The following is a 21,866-nucleotide window of genomic DNA, read 5'->3' on the forward strand; positions in this document are numbered from 1 at the left end:
ATGAAGACACACGTTCACACCGTGTTTGGCTGTCTGACGGGCCAAACAGCCATGACGACAGCAGCAGCAGCAGCACAAAGCGTCGCCACCTCATGTCTGATGATGACAGCTTCTACCCTGTGGCCGTTTCCACAACTGTCAGGCCGCTTTCATCTCCAGCAAGAGAGAGAGCAAAGTCACAGCGTCTCCACGCAGAGACCGACTCAAGGCAAACGATCCGCTTCTTCTTCATGGAGCAACGCCGCTGCTTCTGCCTGCAGCTGATCTCACGGCTTTTAATCACACCAATCTGGCTCACACGCTTTTTAATAACTGGGTCAATCAAAGGCACCTCCAAATTATTGCGTGACCCACAAGGACGCACTCTGAAACCTCCTGGAAAAGGTTTACACTTAGAAATGAGAGCAGTTTGTAAACAAAGCGGATGCACACGCAACTTGAGCTTAAACTGTCACTGGTTGCCATAGTTACCCTCATTAAACGTTAGCCAGAATGTTGTCAGCGTCCTACAACTGTTTATCACAGTTGTAGTGAAATAAGCTATAGTACCAAATTGACATTTGTGAATGAGAAACGTCTTAATGACCCAAAAGTGTCACATGCAGTGAGTGGATAAATAAGAACAAAATTATTCTTGTTTGCTTTCTGTGTGACTTTGACTGATAATCCCTCCATAGATACATCAAATTCAATTAAAACATTTTTTTACTGATCCCAAAGGGAAATTACACAAACCCAGATCTGTCAGCTATAAATGCTTATTTTTGTTATTATTGTTGCTTATTATTACATAAAACTGAAAATTATGCTTCCCAGGATACTAAAATATATTAAATAAAAAAAATTAATAAAGAAATATTAGATGTGATGTGTACATAAGGTACTTTACTTTCACAGCAGCATGGTTGCTGTCTTTTCATTACAAATGTGAGCAAAACTTTGTCGAGAACTATTTCGCAATTGCATTATTTTAAAAAAATGTAATTAAAAATCACGTGAATAAGTTTGTCCACCCAATAAGTCATTCAGGAACATGGCACACCATCATCCTCCTATCACTTCCTGTCGTCTTCTTCGTCATTTCCGCCAGTAGTAACATCTAGTTGTTGATCACATGACCTCTGCGATGCAAAAAAAGTGTTTTGCAAAAAAAAAAAGAAAGGAAAAAATAGTTTTACAAAGTACACTAATTTTGATACGGCTGAAAAACCATATCAATATGCAAAAACGTTTTATGGAAAAATTTGAGTTTTTCTTTTGAAACGGTTGTGTTTTCATTAAACAAATTTATTTTTTATTTTTGTAATTCCAATTTGCGCAATTGGAATTACAGTTTTGGTCATTTCTATTGGTCAATGGAAATGCAGCTTGTGTGAACACCCAGCTTCTTTAGCAACAATCTGCTGCGGTTAACGCTTGATTTGACACGTCAAACATGCGTATGTCTAGTAAGAAGCAAACTAACGTTTTAGATAATGCCACACTGTGCCACTGTTGCCTGTAATTTAAAAGATAAAAAGAAACAGTGAAGTGAATCTGGATCCCTTCCCACACGATAAGAAAAAAAGAGCGAAGCGGGTCGGAAGTGAACAAAACTTCCGGAGGACCTACATTTGTGCTCTCAACATTTCTCTCCAGAAGACTTAAATGGAAATCTGCCTTCCCTATAATCATATTCCTGTATATTCCTGAATTAAAACTAAAAATGGTTCTTTGTAAGTGTATTTTTCTGAGGAACAGTAATAACCTGTAAGAAATAATCAGGAATGAATGGAATATATCAGTCTTTGGGTAATTAATCAATTAGTTTCACCTTTTGAATTGACTTTGTAATCTATTCGGATGTATGTGGCTGTTGTAAAGGATGGGCCACCTCAGCCTGTGATCCCTGGACCACACTTACTGTAAAGGAATGTTTTCATTGTTCATGCTCCACTAACGTCCTTACAGCAGTGTGTACACACACACGCGCACACACACACGCATACACCTTTTGTCCTTGGCTGTGTGCTAAGTGGAGAGGCTCGAACTAAAAGTGCTCACTTCAGCTCATCGGTTCCTCGGTGTTGCAACCCGGGCAGGTGGCCAGATGTCTCAGCCCAGAGAGGGAGGCGGAAAAGGCCAACCTCGCCCTGACAAACCTAATATTTCTGCACCGAACAGTTCGCCACAGCTTCTGCTCCTGCTCTAAATTCACTTAAGGAGCGGTGTCATGCCTGGAGAGTTCATTTCAAAGCTTCACACAGCGCCAGACGCTCTGAGATCCAGCAGATCATTTTAAAGGGCATGAGCTTAAGCTGTTCGTGGAAATGAGAAAACTTATGAAAGTTTGGGAGAAAAGTGGGTGAAATGTCTCTGAGGAAGCTGCTGATGCCAGAGGAGAGCGAACTCAAAAACTGCTGATGGTAATCGCTGACTGGTTCTACTTTTTGAACTCTGCCGAGAGACCGAGTCAGCCGACTCCTGCCAGCTTTGTCCAGCTTCACTGCGAGACATTTGGCCTTTGTGCGACAGTCATTAGAAGAGCCATTCCAAGGCTGGCTCCGAGCCTCGGGACTGTGGGAAAAGTGCAGTACCGTTCCTGGACAGAGGGGGCAGAGTTCCTCTCCTCCATACACAAAAATTTTTTATTTTTTTGTAGTTCATGGAGACAAGGCTAATCTGTTTTTATTAAATGCTGTGACCTGTACCTAATGAACAAAACAAATATAACTAAATATAACTTTTTTAGTTGTTGAGAGGTGAATCTTGACACAGGAAGGGGTAAAAGAAAGTATCTTCAGCTGTGTGATGATAGATGAGGTTCACCTGGCTCTAAATAATTTTTTGTTAACACTTTATTTGAAGAGGTGTGTATAAGACTGACGACCTGTCATGAACATCAGAGTCTTCATGAATGTTTGACTGTCGTCATGAACTGTCATTCGGTAAATAATGACATTTTTAATGCAAGTTTTAGTGCAACTTTGCATTAAAAGTGTCATTATTCATCGAATATTTCATGACAGCTGTGAAGGAATCATAAAGACTCCTTCATGTTTATGTCAGGTTATTATGTCATTTTTATGACAGCGTCATGTCAGTCTCATCAAATAAAGTGTTACCAATTTATTTATAAAGTAATTACTGCCCTTTTAACAAACCAATGTGATTATGTTTATTTTGTTTGGTAGTTCAGGACTGTAATATAATATGGAGATTAATTACTATAAAAACATGATTTAAACTCTTCACTATGTATTTATTTAACTGTGTATTATTTTCAAAAGTACAACATATGTAAAGTATTTTAAAAAAAATAAAAGTGCAATGCTACTCGACATGCTATTGGCTGGAGTTTGCAAAGCAGCCAATCCAGGAAAATCATGTATTTTTGTTGGTGCTGATTGGCTGAACACCCAGGAGCTTCTATAAAAATATGCAGCCATTAGCATTTTTATTAGCGTGGGGCAGCTTTTTTGTCTCATCTCTGTCTTAAGATCTGTAATTAATTGCTTGTAATTTTTCTTTAATAAGAGTTTATAAATGCCGACATAAATGCTTGTCTGAATGAAAGCTTTTCAATAAACATTTGAATTCACAGATTTTAGCTATTCACAAGCAACTGTGCGGTTCTTAACCTCTGTGACTGCCAAAGCTGCTCTGTGTTCATATTTCACTGCATTTCCATAAACTGTTTCTGATATTTATCAAGGCTTTTTAACTCCTGTGAAAAGTGAGAGTTAAATAACCATCAGCATCCTACAGGCAGATAATTATTATTATTGGAGTTCTGGATTTACATTTTCTCACAAAAAACTAGTAATAGTTACATAAAATCACTTTAAAGTCAGATTTTAGAGGAGGTACAAACTGATGAATGGCTGGTAGCCTTCCATGGAAGATGGCTCCAAACAAGTCGGGTACAAAATACTAAAATGAAGGAGCAAAGCAACCAAAACTCTGGGATTCATCCAGTCTAAAAATCCACCTCGTTATATTCTCTTCGTCTGTTAAACAGCAGGCGAATATTCATGCAAATATAATTTGAATTTCTTCAATCTGCACACAGATGCTGCTGAGACTGAGACATTTTTTTTGTCTTTGGAAAAAAAAAAAGAAACTAACTTGGCAGCAATCACCAACAAACTGTGACTTCATGTTTGTACGAATAGAACTTGGAACGTTTCCCTCGAGCTAAAAGCCGCATTCTGCAGAGCGCGATAAATTACAAGACAAACCGCAAAGTAAAAGGTGAATAAAAGCAGACTGGTGAGTGCATCATCATAAAAAGCTATGGCCTAATAATGAGGAGGGCCTGTCAGCGCTTGTAGAACAGCGCTGACCCGTGCAGGACTGGACCCTACTGGACCTCAGGAAGTCTGCAATCAGGATCCGAGGGAAAGAACGAACATTTGACCCAGTGTGGAACAAGGCAGCAAACAAATCAAACAGAAGAGTTTTACACAAAATAAGAAATAAATACAAAAACTTCAGCATCAAATTGAAGTTTATTCCCTACAACAAAAATGCGAACTGGGTTTCACAACCTTTAAGTACTGGGTGTGACTGGGTCTGTTTTTGAGTAAAAAGTCACTAATATGGCATTAAAATGGAAAAAAGAAAACACTTTTGTATCTAAAATGTTCTATTTGTGATATAAATTACTCATTAAAAATCTCATCCAAAAATGTTTTGTCTGCATCTACATCAACTCCATTTAAACCATTTGTAAACTGCACCCAAGGCCACACAAAACTACTCCAAGGGCCACAAATGGCCCCCAGGCCACACTTTGGACACCCCTGGTTTACTCAAGTCAAACAGTATGTATTAATTAATATATTATATATTAATATATATCAGTCACACCTGATTATAGCCAGTAAAACTCTGAAAAAAATCGACTTGTAGTCTGGAAAATACGTCATAGTTATAACAGATTTGTGGTATTATTTAAATAAATCGTTTTAAGCCTAAATAAAAGGAGGAGGCTATGTTACAGTCTTGTTACCTGTAATTGTCCTGATTTGCTACCAGTTTTTAAAAAACAGCTTAAGAGGGATTACTCAGCCCTTACATGGAGCTCAGACCGGATGAGTTCAAAACTGCTGAGTTCATTTAGAGGAAATGTCTCCAGATGTGACCTAATCACCTGTTTTACAGCTGCAAGTGATCGGAATGCAGAGTGGGGATTTTTAATCAGCTGCAGGTGTTTTAGCCATCGTTTTCAGACGGCCTCGTTATTTCAGCTTGTTGTTCCACTAAAGGTTCATTTCAGTTGAAAAGTAAAGAACTTTAAATTAAAAACGAAACTTAATTGGTACACATACTGAGGCTACAAGGAGCACAACTGAGCAGAAAATGGGTAAAAGTGACTTTAAATGAAGAATGAGGACTGGAATAATAATTGATGAATATACTAATCTGCAAAATTACTTTCCATAGGCAGCTCTTTGTTAAGTTTTTTTGTTTTGTTATTGGGGAAATGAAGCGAAACTCAGAGGTTAATGTTTCTTTAGGACAGACGGTGAATATAAAATCCACTTCTTGTAAATGAACACAAAGCTCCTTTCTGAAGCATTTATGACTTTATGACTATGGTGCAAGGCATTCTGGGTAAATACAGCTCAAACCAAGCCTGCTGGTCCAGCAGGAGCGAGAGAAATGGCTCGTGGTCTTTTACCAAAAAAGAAATCCTACAACTGCTAAAATCTGATGCCATTTTTGTTAGCATTTTGTGAAGAAGGAAGTGTCTTCTTCAGAGATTTTCATGTCGCTTCCTTCAGGTGTTCTTGGTGCAGCGCCCCCACAGGCGAGGAGGGGAAAAGGTTTTTCAAAAGGTTTGGTTAGTTTGCCAGGGTGCAGTGTGAAGTGAATCGCAGAAGCTGAAAATGTAACATTCTGTTGATTTCAGTAAATAAAACCTAAATTCTCTCAATATTTCATCCACCTTGTTCAAAGAAACCAGGAGAGGGAGAAACAGCTCCAACGTACGTCAGGCCGTTATCAGCTGCCACCGTTGTTTGTTCAACAGAAACATTTCTGAACATTTTTTGTCTCAGCAAAGACATCTGAGGCTCCGTTATAATTTCAGAAGCTTTTACTACATAATATTTTGTATTATGTAGTAAATACATAATACTATGTATTTACTACATAAATACATAGTATTTATGTAGTAAATACATAAATACTATGTATTTATGTATTTATTTTGGTGTCACCCTCTCAATTTTATGCATCATTGTACAAATAGACCGACAACAGGAAACAACAGCTTGTCCCAACACGAGTCTACATTGATTTTGACGCAGATCTAGAGCAAAATGCGTCTGACTTCAAAGTGCGCACAAGTCCAACTTGAAGCATCGGACACGTTTTTGATGTGCGAAACGCGTTTGGTGTGAACGCAGCATTAGCCCCGAACAAAACCAAGTATCAACCTAAAAGTCCTGAAACAACATGCCGAGCTTTGAACATGTCACAAAAGGTTCAACACATGAAAATCTTATAGCACCACACATGGTCGTCCATCCCAGCCGACAGGTTGAAGAAACAATCAGAAGAGAAGCCAAAAGGTCCACAGTAACTCTGGAAGAGTTGCACTGATCCGTAGGCCAGGCGGGAACATCTGTTGACTGTTCTCTGACTTTTGTGGCAACGCAGTAGGGAACAAACAGAAGGAAGACTGTAGCTGATCATTTTGCCCTACATGCAGAATGTGAAAAAGCACTGCATGTTACCCAACTCACACCATAACCAGAGAAAAAACGGGGCAGCAGCGCCATGCTGGGGGGAAGCTTTTCTTCAACAGGGACGAGGAAGTGGGTCACAGTTGGTGGGAAGATGGTTGGAGCTTACGCTAAACCTACAGCATGATAAAAGAGATCATGATAAAAGAGATCACAGCTTTTATTACTTGTAAAAAGTAAAAAAAAGATGTAAAAACATATTATTTTCCTTCTACTTTGCAATGCAGAGCTAATTAAACACATTAGAGTTTGTGGCTGCAGTACGATAAAACAAAGGGTATGAATACTTTTGCTGTGTAAAGATTTATTGTAGCGCCTTTTAATGCATGAAGCCTGTCTGGGGGCAACCTTTTCCTTTAATAATTTACTCCTACCAAACATCGATCCGTCTCTTTAAGAGGATCCGGACTGTATGGGTCACAGAAATGAGCTTTACCTTCCAAGGCATCTTTCCAATCCTGCAGGTAATAAGTTACGGGCTGATATGAGTCATTAATCAGCCGCTAAAGGTCCAGAATGATATGCAAAAATAATAAAAAAGTTGGGAAAGGAGCCACTAACTGCTGCTTATCTGCAGGAAGAGTCTAGAGCCAAGACTTAAGCAGCAGACAAAGAGCTCCTATAATGACACACTGAAACTTGGTGATGTGATACAAAAGGATTGATGACAGTGACGCCTTAGTCACAAGGGACGCCCAAAGATAACTGGGGAAGCTTTAATAACGTGATGAGCAGACAAACCTCGGAGAAAGAATTTAATGGTGCAGGGACAGCGGGATGAAAAGTCCAACGTTACAAGAGCTCTTTTGAAGGAGGAGTAGCTTTAGGCAAAGTCCTCCATAACCACGGTTGACGCTACGCACCAAGACGGCTGCAGAAAACTGAACAAGCATTTCTCTGTTACCAAAATAGAACATTAAAAGAGGAACAGGATGCTGCAGGAGCCACTTACTCCCAGAGAATGCTCATTTTATTTTGCTAGGATGATATCAGATTATTTAACAGGAAAATGTAAAGGCTAGCATGAGATTCTCATTATTCACAAATAACATAACTGGTTTTATATTAACGTTTATTGTTATTGATGTACAGAATTTAGCCCAAAATAAAACAAACACCCAGTAAATTCAGCAGCTTTCCAAATATTTAGTATGCAGGATGCAATTTATATTTTCTGTTCTAAATAAAAATGGATAAAAATTTGGATCACAGCTCAGAACCTGTAATCCTGAAGATGAGGCACTCCGTTATGAATACTTTGTGAAATATTCTATCTTATTTGATGACTGATGTCATCAAATAAGGAAATAAATCCAGCTTTTGTTTTTCTATTTTTATTTTTTTAAATTACACCAGCTGCATTGGACCACAACAAAGAGGAAAAATAAGGGTGAAAAACAGGCGATCGACAACTCGAAACTGACTCGTATTTTTCTGTTTTCTCAATGTGTGCGCGCGCACACGCACACAATGGTTGCCATGGCAACCGACTTACGACAGCGCTGCGCTAACCGAACGAAACGGTACAGATTATTATTATTATCTATCAGGAACGTCAGCACAAAAAAAAAAAACATGCAGACGTTTCCCTCACAAAGAACAACGCAACGTAAACATTCGGTTAGCTACGGCGTTTTCAAGCTTTATGTTTATTTTGCGATTACATGTTAGGTGATAAATGGTTACGTGTCAGACAGCAGGTGTGTGTGTCGCCTTATTTTAGTGTTAAATGGACGTAAACACACCGAATTACACAGCACATGAACATGTTAAGGTTGTCAAAGTCACGCTAGCGCAGCTGACCTATTTCCTCGCTGTTCAGCAAACGCCTCTGGATGCAGAGGAGTCGCGGCTCCATTTGAGGTCATCTTTATGGGATTTTCTAGAATTACACTGGTTGTGTACAGCAATAAGTGGGGGCCGGGCAGGCCTTAAAATATCTTGATGCCGGCCATCCGCACTGTTGCTTCCACTCCATATTACACCAGCTAATATCAGGCTTTGTGATATTAGGCATTAACAACTAAGAGCAATAAATAAGTTGCTTTACTTTAACTAGGAGCCTGGAAAAGGAAATAAATGGCGTCCTGTTAAGAGAGAGTGTGAAGCGTCTGACCCCTGGCTTTGCCCTCAGTGAATATTTCAGGAGCAGAGCTCATTTTTGATATGTGAATCTGTCAGCGGTGGAGACAGCTTTAGACGTTTGAATCTTTAAACAGAGGAAGCTGTCTGACCGGGCTTCAGCTGGCGTTAGCAGCAAGAAGCAGCAACGCAGCCAGAGACGAGGAAGAGGATGACAGCGTTGTCGTCCACTGCGGCTCTAATAATATAAAGTTCCTGGAGGCTTTTGAATCTGAGGAGTCTGACAGAAAACTACCATCAGCCAGACAGATGCCTCTCACATCGACACAAAGTAAAGATTTATTTACTGCTGATGAGCAGATGACCCCTAAACACAGAGCAGTAAACAGGGTTTGAAACAAGCTATCCGGACTCAACCGGACCGCCTAAGTAAAAGTTTGCAGTAACTTTGACAAACCAGCGTCTGCAGATGTGCGGGTTGCCAGCAGTTTCCGCTTTTTGCCTCAGACTGCCAGGTTTGCCAAGTGCGGTCTTGTCTGGGGCCTGATGGAATTAGGTTACTGAGCATATGCTACAGATTTCCATGGCAACAAGGATGGGGAAATCTGGAATCATGTCAGAGGCAGCGCCAACAGGCTAGTTTTTTCTGTTTCACGCTGCATAGCTGCTCTGTTTTCCAAATACAACCACACTGTAAGACAACTGCTGCTTGCCAAATCTATTCTGGAGACGACCGGGCCGTCCCGACCAGAACCCGTCTTCATCAGCCAGGCAATTGCAAAGGAGGATGTGCTGAAATAATTTCGCCAGTGACCACGCTTGTTGAGCCCAAGTGGACCGGTTTCAATCCAATTAAACGGAGGAGAGCCGGCGGATGGAGCAGCGATAAACGGCGACATTCATCACACCGGGACAGAGCAGCCATCGAGGATCGGCTCCGGAAAGACTCCAGAGCTTCAAGGACATCGGCAGTGAAAGACGCTAGCTGGTAGTTGCTGAAGTAAAGTGAATCAAAGCAGCATTGTTCCTGGAACAATGTGCAGAACTACACTGTGGCGCTTCAATTAAAACACGAGTCAAAGCTAAGAAACACTGCAGCTCTGTGTAATAAGTTGGCTTTCCTCAGGAGTAAACACTCCCTCCACCCCAAAAAAAAATCACAATATGAAAAACACCCCAAGGACTAGACAGCCAATGCAATCTAGGGTTGGAAAAGCATAAGAGGAAAAAAAGTTGAGAGAGAAAATGTTTTATGGAACAATTTATTAGAGAAGAAACTGGAAGAGAGCAGCTGAAAATAAGCCGGCTCGTAGTGTTCTGTTGTTTCTATATTTCATGCTCTGTCACAGCTCAGCAAAGCTTGCCTAACGTGGTTAGGATCACACAGCGGTGTGTGAACGCGAGCGAGGCAAAGTGGGGCGACAGCAGAAAACACAGCGCTACTGCATCCAACACTGTACATGATGCATGGCTGGGTGTCCCTGTAAGACACGGGTGTACAAACTTTCTGCAAAACTTTGGAAAGATTACAATAAAATCAAATTTTTTTGTAGAAAAGTAGCTTAAAATTAAAAGAAATTTAATCTAGTTTTCAAAGTTATCCTGTTATAATAAGAAAAAGTTTTGAGTCACTTCCATTCAAAATGCTACATTTCATCGAGTTTAATAAAGAATTTACTTTTCAGTAAAGGTTTCTACAAAGATGTGATTCTACTTATAAAAAAATGGTTATGAAAAGACAAATACTTTGTGTTATACTTAACATTTTCTTTTGTAAGAAAATTATCCATCCATCCATTTTTGGGAGGGTTGCTGGTTCCTCTCCAGCTAACGTTCTGGGCGAAGGGCGGGGTCACCTGGACAGGTCGTCAGTCTGTCGCAGGGCAACAGAGACACACAACCATGCACACACACACTCACACTCAGGGAGAAACAAATTAACCTGACAGTCATGTTTTTGGACTGTGGGAGGAAGCCGGAGTACCCGGAGAAAACCCACCATACACAGGGAGAACATGCAAACTCCGTGCAGAATCGAACCCAGGACCTTCTTGCTGCAAGGCAACAGCTCTACCAACTGCGCCACTGCTATGTGTATTATGTCGGTAATAATTTTATCCTTTTTAAAAACTTTAAAAATAAAAACCTGTGATGGGTGGGCCAAATTTGTATTGGGGGCCACAGAAAATGACTCCAAGGGTCACAAATGCTTGATTTTCCAAACATGCTTAATGTACATGTACACATTGATGTGCTGAGCGGATTCAGAGTGCAGTCTGACTGCTGACAGGAAGTGGAGTCTGGCAAACAGAAAAAAGACCTTGATTGAGTGATGCAAAGCCAGTCTGACGACAGGAGCATCCGTTTCATTCATAAATCAAGCTGTGGTTGATGGATCTGAGCTTAAACTCCGAGCAAATACAACAAGACCTGTCTGGATGGATTTTTTCAAAAAATCTTCTCGACCACGACAGGACGGCCTTTACTGTTAAATGTAGAGCAACCCACAAGGCAAGCATTGACAGCAGGAATCAGGAAAGATGAAAGCCCAACTGGAGACGGATGCTGAATAAATAATGACATCCATTGTGGGGAAATGTGATCGGGCTCTCTGAAAATCAATAACTAACAACCAGACCATGATGCCCTGAGTGACTCAGCAACAACTTCAATACACTTCAGGCGGTCGATATAAACTGCCTGCTCTCGTTCTGGGAGACGGGACCAAAAAAAGCAAACGAAATAATAAATAAAAAACAGGAAACGCTTCTAAACAAATCTCTGTGAGGGTGGTCGAGAAGATCTCATTTTCCTCCAGCACCTCTTGGAGGAAAATGAGTCCAAAGTGCCGTTTGAGCTGCGAGCTGCACAGTCAAAGCTTTCTTTCAGTATGTTGACTGGGATTCAGGAAGCAGCGACTGGAACGGCGGATTACTGCCATACGCTGCTTCTTGTTGAAACAGCAAATCTTTTAATGCAGTAAAACTCAGAAATCCAGTCAATCGGAACGCAACGTCTCTCCAACAAATAGTGTGGCTCCTTAAAGACGCATCGGCCAGTCAATCAGCTGCTGAGTTTGTTCGTAGAAAAAGTTTGAAACTTTTAACCACAGCACAGATGACACAGCAGGTTCATTTGATTGTGAATATACATGAATATTACGTCTTTTCCATAATGTACTTATAGTGGTGGTCCTTAAAGAATGGCTACCACCCAGGGCGGCATTGTGTTAAGGGTTCCTGTATATCAGGGGTGTCCCAACTTTTTGCCATGTGGGTCAAAATTGTAGACTGAAAAACAACGACCTAATATCAATCAAATAATATTTACTGTAGATCCAAAACGTGAGGGATTTCTGCTACGTGTATCAGGGCCATTGTAGATAGAAAAAAATAGTAAATTTTCGCTAAAAACTGAAATTTTGCCATTAGTCTGAGAAATTTTCTAGAAAACTAGTACCACCAATCTTTTCTAATGAGATTTAAAAAGTTTCTGGAAACACTGCTACCGTTTCTCAGCATCAGGACAAACGTAGATTAAAGCCAGTGGTCAAACGTGGACAGGATTATTTACAGATGGACGTGTCGCCAATGGCCATTCATACTTTAACTACCAACAGTAGAAAAACTGCATTAAAGCAGCCCAAAAAGTCAGGCAAAAAGACTATCATCAAAATCATTTCAAATTAGTCCTGGTTTGTTGTACATTGTTTTTATTGAGCTCTAAGAGGTTAGGTCTATCTGCACAGGCAATCTTCTAAAAACCTCCTAAATCGTTGCGAACATCATCTAGCTGAGCTGTAGAAGGAGGTGGGATTTTGCTTTCATTAATCCGGCTTAGCCAGATTTTGGGTGCATCATGGCCAAACATCAAAATGAAGGCTTTGATTAGATAAGCTCTGGTGAACCAGTGGGAGGGATCCATGGCAAGGGGAGTTACTGAATCCTTCACTCAGAGGCTTTGGTCAGAAAGTATTTTTCAAATGAATGGAGGAGTCAAAATATTCCACTTTGCACCATAATGTGTCCAAGAAGTTCATATTCTTTGCATCTCTAGCAGACCCAGTTGGGCCAGAGTGCACTCAATAGATGCCTTTCTAGTAGAAATGTGTGCAAATCTTTGTCTATATAATGTTGAGAAAACTGACTGCAGTCTTTGCATTAATTAAGAACTTAAAATCATGAGAATAAGGTTGTTCGTGTCATTAGAAATCCTGGCAGCGACAGATGTACACAGTTCAATAAGATATATTCACAACTCAATCATGGTGCTAGCGTTTATCATCTACCAGCTATCAGAGGACATGTCTGCGTCTTGTTTAGGCATTGGAGTGACAAGACTTGGGATTTTACAGAAGAGCTGGATTCAACATGTTAGAATAACAACTTTTTATGAACTGTGTGATGCTGTGAGCGCTCTGCTGCACTTTGTCTGAAAAGGGAAAAAGATAAATGAATAAATAAACAACAAATAAAACAGTCATCCTACTACTACTTCCTGTTGTCTTCCTCGTCATTTTCGACTGTTGATCACGTGATTCGTCAATGCCCTCCAGATATCCGCCCACAAAACAACCAATATGCTTCTAACCAGTCTAAAAACAGACATCTGTAACCTAATATCGCTTCTATGTAGTTGATTTCACTTTAAAATGGTCATAGGATGCACAGACAGACAAGAATAAAAACCAAACTTGTCATTTTCTTTTATAAATTTTATTGAGGAAAGATACTGCGGCATGGATAACAGCGGTCAGTCATAATGACTGTCAGCCCTCGGTGTAATCCCGGATTTGCAGCGAAAACTTTTTACAAGGTAATTAGATTAATGTTCATACACTTTATAAGTAAGCATGATTAGAAAAACATCAAATATTGCATTTTAGAGAAGGTACGTGTCTAACCATTGGTAACCATGGAGACAATGACGCACCGTCATGTAGCCTAGCATGTATGGAAAAATCTGGTTAGCATCTCGTCTTTTGTACGTTTTCATGTGTAAAGGGAAACTCTGTTTATGACGTAGTGATATAAACAATGTGGTGTGAATTCAGGCAAAGTCGGTAATTAGATCAACAGTCATGGGTCGGTTTCTAAGCTAGCTGTTTCCAACTTCTGTTGGAGCCCCAACCAGGTGAGTCACGTTCACAGACAAATTATCTTGACTCGAACAAGTAGAAGCCATGAATAAACTGGCAAAAACAACTTGGAAAAACAATCTCAGTCGCTCTGTTCAATTCTCCCGTCCCTCACTTCTGACGTCCATCATGGCGCCTCGAACGACTGAGTGACGTAGCTGCAAAGGGTCAATGTGGCTCAAAAACCACCTCATCTTTGCGCAAAAAAATTCCAAATCCTGAGATAAATTATGGAAATGTATTTTCGCAAACTCAAATTATGCAATTTTCTGGGTTTTTTTCTAGTTCTTACCTGCGCTCTCGGTGCGGAACAGGCTGTTGGTGCTGCCGTGTGATGAAGGTGGTTCCCCAGACCGGACTGCTGTGGCTGTTCCTGAGCCAGCCCACAGGGGGTGTCGACGGGTATGAGGTGCTGCCAAAGCCATGGTCCGACTCGGTCTCTGCAGCGAGAGACGAGGCCGAGCTCCCCATCTCCACAGATTTAGGTAAAATAGACCCCCCTTTCTTCCTGATACCTGTTCGCTTCTGTTTTCCCTGCAACACAGAAGTTGACGAGGGATCCAGATCTGAAGCAGGTGGAGCACACCGATGTCCTCAAACACAGCACAGATATCCCCCTCGGCTCAGGTACAAACAGGCTGCTCACAAATGTTGGTGATCTGCAGGTAGACGATCCAAAGCCGGCTGCACTTCCCGGAGTTCATGCGAAAAGTTCTGAATAGTGGGAGCATTTTTACTGATTCCAGCGGTTGAAATTTAGTTTTTCTGATGCAAAGCCTTGCAATTCTCTCCTCGCATCTTTTAGGCTTGCAACATTCTGCAGCAAATCTTGTACAAAGAGTATGATAAGTCCTTGGAAGCGCTTCCTGTCTTCTCTATGAGACATGCTCAGAAAATCAGCGTTAAACACCTGAAATATTTAGGTACATAAATCTGTTTGTTGAGTTTTAACACGACATGCATTTCAAGCGACTGAAAGTTAGAAGTGAAAGTAGCCTGAAGAATTATTTACAAGGGAAGCTGGAGGAAATTAATGCACTGGATTTCAAGGGAGGGGTTTTGGCAAAACAACAAGTATGCAAATATCCCAGTCTCCCCTTTCAGTCATCCCGGCAGAGGAACAGCTGTTATGGAGATTTAAAAGGAACATATCAGCTGCATTTCTCTGAAGGAGAACATGTAATGTCACAAATATTTAAAGTGGGGATTCCTTCTGGGGTTAAAATAAATCAGGGAGTCAAAAAGTTCTTTACACCTCAAGAGTTATCCAACAAATTGCCCGAGAGGTTGGGCTGGAGTGGGTGCTGGGTGTCACGCTGCGGTCCTCTGCCAGCTCAACAGCGGGGATTTGATCCTGGTGTTTCTGTCTGAGAGACGCAGCTTAATTTCTGTCTGATCCCGCAGCCGGCCGGTCCAGTTCCTGCAGGCTGGCTCGGATTGATCTGGACCCGTCTGCCCGTCATCTCTACGAGGCGCAGCGGCTGACGGAGCCGCGAGTCTTTACGGAGAAACTGTCACGGAGGACAAACTTCACCGTGTGCAGTTGGATGTAGGGATGATGGGGCAGAAGACAACGTATCGACCAGTAATTAGGTGATCAGGAAAGCAGCGCGCCGGTCCACTTTAGCCTGATAATTAACAGCAGTGTTGCTGGCTTTCCGCTCTGCGCCTGCGTCCACGTACCATAGATATACAGATCCCAGAGAAAACCTCTTATCTTCTGCCGGCTTCATTCCTGTCTGCGGGTTTCTCATATTCGCAAGCCGAGCCTTGCTGTCTTAGATTCGGATTCATCCTCGTTCCCGTCCCGGTTACTCATCGCGAAACTCCGCTCCGTCCCATAATAACATCCGAACATCTTAGCCTGCCTTTCTCCAATTCCACATTTCCTCCATCATTTTTAATTCTCCCTCACTGGTAGCAGCCTGAGCGCAGTGGACTAGGATGCAATCTCCTCCAGCGGATTACTGGAGTGTCAGCAGAGCGCATGCGCACTAGCCTTTGCCAGCAGAGAAAAGCTGCGGGGCTGCGTTCAAGAGATTTAAATAAAAGCTGAACGCCGAGCCAGAGCCTGATGTGAATGGGGTCCCAGAGTGGTGGCTTCCAGACACAAGTTGTCCGCAACAAAGATTCCCACTTCCCAGGAAAAACAGGCTGCACCTCAGAGCCGGTCCGGACCTGAACGGGGCCTTGGGCAGAATCTGATCAGGGGAACCAATTCCAGTTTCACTCATCGCTGCAACAACAACCTCTGTTAAATTGTGTTAAACTTCATGGTTTATTTATAAATGTTTTTGTTTGACCCTTGAAACTGCAGTGTGTACTTTTTATTTTTTTTAAAGTTATTTTTTTATATTTGTGACAGTATAAGACAGTAGCATTAATGCACTTTTAAACACTCAAATTTAATACTTTAAAGACCATTATGAATTAAATTTAAGACTTGCATAACAGAAACATGCATAAAAAATAAATGGAGAGTATGGTTTGATAACTGAAGTTAGCTTAGATGTAACCGCTGGTTGTTATGTGATTCTTTCACATAACACTAAAGTCTCGCAAGATACTTTAGTGTTACATACGAGACTAAATATTCCTGCCACAAAAAATTTAAGACCTGTGAATAGCGCATTTAAAGGTTTAGTAATTTCATTAAGACATTTTAAGGCTTTAAGTTTAGATATGTGAATTTAAGATTTTTTTAAAATAAATTTCCCATAAAAATCTATGTAACTACAAAAAGGAAATTTAAACAAAAATGTTGTTTTCTAGTGGGAGCTGTAATAATTGTATACAACTTACAAATTATTTGAATTTAATAATTTAATTTATATTGAAATCAGTTAAATAGGGATTGATTATATATCAATATTGTTCGATAACAACCTTCTTTTTATATATCAGATTGATTTGTAAAACTTAGTCGATATTAAAACCTGATATTTTATTTCAGTCCTGTTGTTTGTGGTTCAGACTTGTGAGTGTGGTTGTCTGTTTATTGTTTTTTTCATGCTGTCAAAAATTTTGTGAAAAATATCAATAAATATTGGTTCTTGGCCACAAGAACAATATTGACCCAATTTTTCATTTCAGTGCATCCACAGATAAATGCAGATAAAACTGGATGAAGGGAAAGTGATTTTATCGCCTGTCAGAGGTCTGCACTTTAGGTAAAGACTTATTAAAAATGTGACAGACAAGAAGTAAAAGTCCAACTTCATAAAGTGCTTCCAGCTAATAATAAGGAAGAAAAGCGTAATGCGGTTTGTCTGCAGCTCATCAGGGTTGTTGTCTCTTCAGCTGCTCATCATGCATGGAGCTTCAGCTGCTGGTTCTGCTGCAGGGCTTCGCAAAAAACCAAGACTTCCTTCATCACTGCCCGAGTAAAAACAGCTTACTTTGATAATCCCACTTATCTGACAGCAAAGAAGATATTCTGATGAAGTAGATTAAAATATATATAAATAATAATAATAATAAAGTCCAGACAAGTTTTTTTTCCCTTTGACTTTATGCCTGGGTCAATATAAGACCAAAAAATAAACAAATAAATAGAGATAAAATAAAATTAAAATACATATAATTTAAAAAAATATTAAAATATTTCTATATAACATTTATATTTTTATAATATATATATTTTTAAAACAGTACATTTTTTTTTAAATGTACATCTACTTTTTAAAAATAGATTTGAAAAAATCTGCATTTTTTTAAACAAATGTAGATTTTTACTTTTTTTTTTATAGAGTAGATCTCTTCTGGGCGGACAGACTTTTTATAAGAACATGTTCGTTTTATTCTTTTCATCTTTTATTTTTCTACTTAGTATTTTAGGCGGTTCCTGATTTGTTATATTTTATAAATAGGTCAAAGTTCAATAACATGAGAAAAGCACAATTTTCTGTTTATCCAGTCACTATTGAAAACAGCTGACACAAACTAATGTTACATTTTTATTGTTTTTTTTTTTTTGTTTAAATTCAACATATTATAAAAGATCATATGGAGAGATGGTCAACCGTCTTAAAACAAGAGAAAATTCTGGTTTTTAAGAAAATTACTGCATGATCAATAATATAATCGATAACTTACATTCCTAATGTCATTATTTCAACTTTGCAGCTCATTAAACGAGCAGCGGCTTAGTTTGCTTCTGCTTTGGGCCGGCTGTGCCTCAGCGGTGGGAGGTGCAGCGAAGGGTTAAACGCAGGACCGTGCAGACACTCATCACTGCTCAACTGTCGCTGCACATTACTGAGAGAAGCCGTCAAACTTTTCCTCCTGTCCGCTCTCTCCCACTTCAAGTGTCTTCCTTGGCCTCATTTGTTCGACAAACGCGGCGCTCAACAGCAAATCGAGCACATAATGCACGGCCACATTCATATCACAAGAACTCACCAAACCACACGCTTTCCTATGAATCTTTGTAGCCTACAAATGAGTAACCAGTGCTGCTCATTTGCATAAATAGGTGCTGCAGGAGAATCGCCTGTACAAACTGCTGAATCATCGACTCAAACTGGTTTGTCTGGCCTAAAACTTCTGCTGGGAATCCTAGAGAACAAGCTTACTTATGGAGAAATACAATGAATAATCTAAAGAGTTGAGAACAGTGTTGACTGTGATCAGAGCACATAATTAACTCATTTTAAGTTTTATACAAAAGTGGTTCAAAATTAAAGTAGCTACAAGTTAATAGAGAAAGATTAAAAAAAAACTAAAGGTCATTATGAATGTTAAAAACTATTTTACTTAAATTAGAGGGAATCATTTGCTGAAAGAATACAATGTTTTCTTTAATGTAATCAGTTGGGATTCCTTGGAGATACATTTTAGAAAAATATACAGAAAACATTATTCTGCTTTGATTTTGATGATACTTTATGGATAACAAACTGAAGATACACATTTTTCAGTCTATGATTAACCAAACTAGTATTTCTGTACAAGTTTGATCTTGAGTTTTTTTTGTGTTTTTTGCCTTTATTGACTAGTGTAAGTAATGGTTAAAAAATGACTGAAGAGTAAATAAATAAAACTAAGAAATTAAGAACAGGTTGTAACGCGATGAGTATCGCTGCAGGCAAATCCTTTCGATTCCTCTAACAAACGACACAACTTATGCAACAGTATTTGGTTGAAAGAAAATTCTCAAGCACACTCACAATCAGCAGAATTCAAAAATACTTCCATTACTAAATCAGCTGCTTGCACAGTTTGTGCCGTTAAACGTGGCAGGAAGGAAAAAATTTAAAAAATGAAGCAAAGTGAAGCAGCCCTTTGTTACAGGGATGCACCTGTCTGAGAAGCACCTGTCCCCCTGGAAGAGCCGGAGATGCAGCAGCTGACACCGCCGGTGCCAGAGGGAGCGGTCGGGTTTCATGTCGGTTCTCAGAGGGACGGGAAGCGAGGATGTGAGCTGATTTCATGGTACATTGCAGATTTTTTCACCCAAATATCCTGAGTGACCCAGGACTCTTTTTCCCCTTATCTTCCCAGCAGGCCTCCATTCAAGCAGTACAAAGACATTAAAACGCCCGCCTCACATCCGCTGCAAAACTAATCAAGCCTAATTTATTATTTATTTTACAACAACGGGATTATCTACTTTCAGTTTACATCTATACAATTAAATTCATATATCAACTGTTCACAGAAACAGTTATAAATTTGATAGAAATACAGTTTTTCAAAATCCAGCATGTTGAATAATTGTTATTGAAGCATTAATATGAGTAATTCAGATTTTTCTTAAAAATCAAGATACTTCGTTTAGTTTCACCAAGTCATTCAGATCTTATCTACCAAACCGAGTTACACAAAACACAACATGCATGAGCTTCCACACATACCAACACACGTTTAGTAGTAAAATACATACTGTAATACATAGGCCAAATTTTGCTGGATGACAAATTGTCCCAGAAACAATAATATTGTTGTTTTGAGACTATTTTCAAGTAATAATACATTCTTACAGATCAATAAACTTTAAATTCTGATGAACATTTAACACTGGAACTGGAAGACTTTTTAAATATGCAAAATAAATAAACAAACCAGAAACAACAAATAAAATGAATTATGAAATTTCTGTAAACAAAACTGTCCTTCAAAATAAGAGCTAGTTGAGACCAAATCACCAGACTGAAGACTTTTATCACCCATTTTTTGGTAGAAAAAGAGAAAAACGATAAATTATGTAAGTGAAAATTATTGAATTTGTTTTCATTTATCATACTGCTATATACATTAACAAAAATAAATAAAAGTGGACTCCATTACCAAAGCAGCGAGCTCATGGATAGACATTTAAAGAGAAAGTAACTGTCCAGGTGAATAAATGAACTGCTAAAATTGAAATATCAACCTTATGTTACACAAAACATCAAGAAATGCTGAAGTTAAAAACCATTAATCAGTTTTGAAAGCCATAAACACGCAGGACTTGAATTAATTAAATCTTGAAAATAACCTCTAAACAATCTGTAATAAATTTATAAAAATGTGTTTCACTGTATTACATGAACTTTTCAATAACATTCTAATTTGTTCAATATGACTACAGTGAGAGTGAAAGTGAGGTAAAGACGAGTAAATGTAGAGGTAAATAAATGCACTTCTATGACATTGACCCCAAAACAGAAACATACTGAAGCTCAACGGCACTAAAGCTTCAAAGCCCCATTAATCATTTAATACATTTTTTCATATAATAACAATGTTATCCAATTTTGCTCGGAGGAACTTGTGGACCGATTCGTCCCTCTGGTACAGGGCTGTAAACTGATTTTATTAGTGAACAAACTGTAGAGCTGTAAGACAACCACCAACCTCAGCTACAGAGAGCTGCTATAAAGTGTCCAATCCTACTGAGACGAAGACACCGGGGGGACACTGTAAACAAAGACTCTTTTCAGTCATTTAGCCGACATTACCGATACTCCTCCACAGCCGTTTACTTCCTGAACTCCTCTCAAGTATCGTTTATTCTTACCTGGAGTCGGACAGGGACGAACAATTCCTGTTTTCTCAGTCGTTTCTTCGTTAACTTTTCACAGCCATGGAGACCTTAAGTTCCTCTCCTGCTGGTAATTCGGTCACTTTAACCCTTCCGGGTTTCAGCTGCGCGCGCCCCGCGGCCGCCTCATACCTCACAGGTTTCGGTCAGGCACGTAAAATGTTTGCGTTTATTTCCACTCCGTCAGGTATTAGCGATAATGATGCGACCGCGTAGGTTTACCTCAATCAGCCCAGGAAGGAAGGGGGAATCTCTACGGAGCAAATACGGACTCGGACGTACGTAAATTACGTAACTTTGCGGTTACGTGACGCAAGCGTCGATAAACAATCAAGGAACGCATTTTAGATGTGTTGAACTACGTCACGTTCCTCGACGTAACGTGGATTGAAGAATGGGAAAATGGCGAAACTCCATTTCCCATGTTGATGTTTTAACAAGGATATCCGGGTATGACCTCCGTCCCTCTTATTGACAAATATTATATTAATTCAGACTCTGTGAAAAAATATTTTATTAAAACATGTGGATTTAATTGCAATCTCATATTGTAAAAGTTTTGTTTGGTTTTCTTTTTTAAAGCTTTTTATTGCTTGTAAGTGTATTTGGGCCACCCACATTTCAGACGATGGATATGTAGCGCCATCTACTGGTAATACATTTGTTTGCATCGTGTGAGGCTGGATCTACTACACATGCAATATTAAGGCAAATTTATATGTATAGTTAATTTCAGCAACACTGCAAATCAAAGTGCTTTACATAAAGAAAACAAAAAATCAGAGAAAAATAGTTAATTTGAATGATATAATGGACAAAAGAAAAGTTGGAATAAAGATTGAATTATTGAGGTTCCAATTATTATTAATCAAAAGCATTTTGGGACATT

The 21,866-nt window shown here is 39.5% G+C and overlaps 1 protein-coding gene across 2 annotated transcripts in view; it reads right to left on the reverse strand.

Moving 5' to 3' along the window:
* Positions 1-21,354, reverse strand: part of capn15 (calpain 15) — a 54,974-nt gene extending 33,620 nt beyond the window's left edge. The window contains exons 1-2 of one of the 2 annotated variants that reach the window (XM_088016293.1): positions 20,954-21,354; positions 14,246-20,853 (exon numbers count right to left, since the gene is read on the reverse strand). In XM_088016293.1, coding sequence (XP_087872419.1) covers positions 14,246-14,424 — 179 coding nt within the window. In that variant the 5' untranslated portion in view covers positions 14,425-20,853; positions 20,954-21,354. The remainder of the gene's footprint in view (positions 1-14,245; positions 20,854-20,953) is intronic. The other variant, XM_014988716.2, reaches the window with a different exon arrangement.
* Positions 21,355-21,866: the final 512 nt, after the last annotated feature.

This window comes from Poecilia mexicana, unplaced genomic scaffold (genome assembly GCF_051168715.1).
Source record: "Poecilia mexicana isolate PSO_F unplaced genomic scaffold, ASM5116871v1 scaffold_19, whole genome shotgun sequence".
NCBI lineage: Eukaryota > Metazoa > Chordata > Actinopteri > Cyprinodontiformes > Poeciliidae > Poecilia > Poecilia mexicana.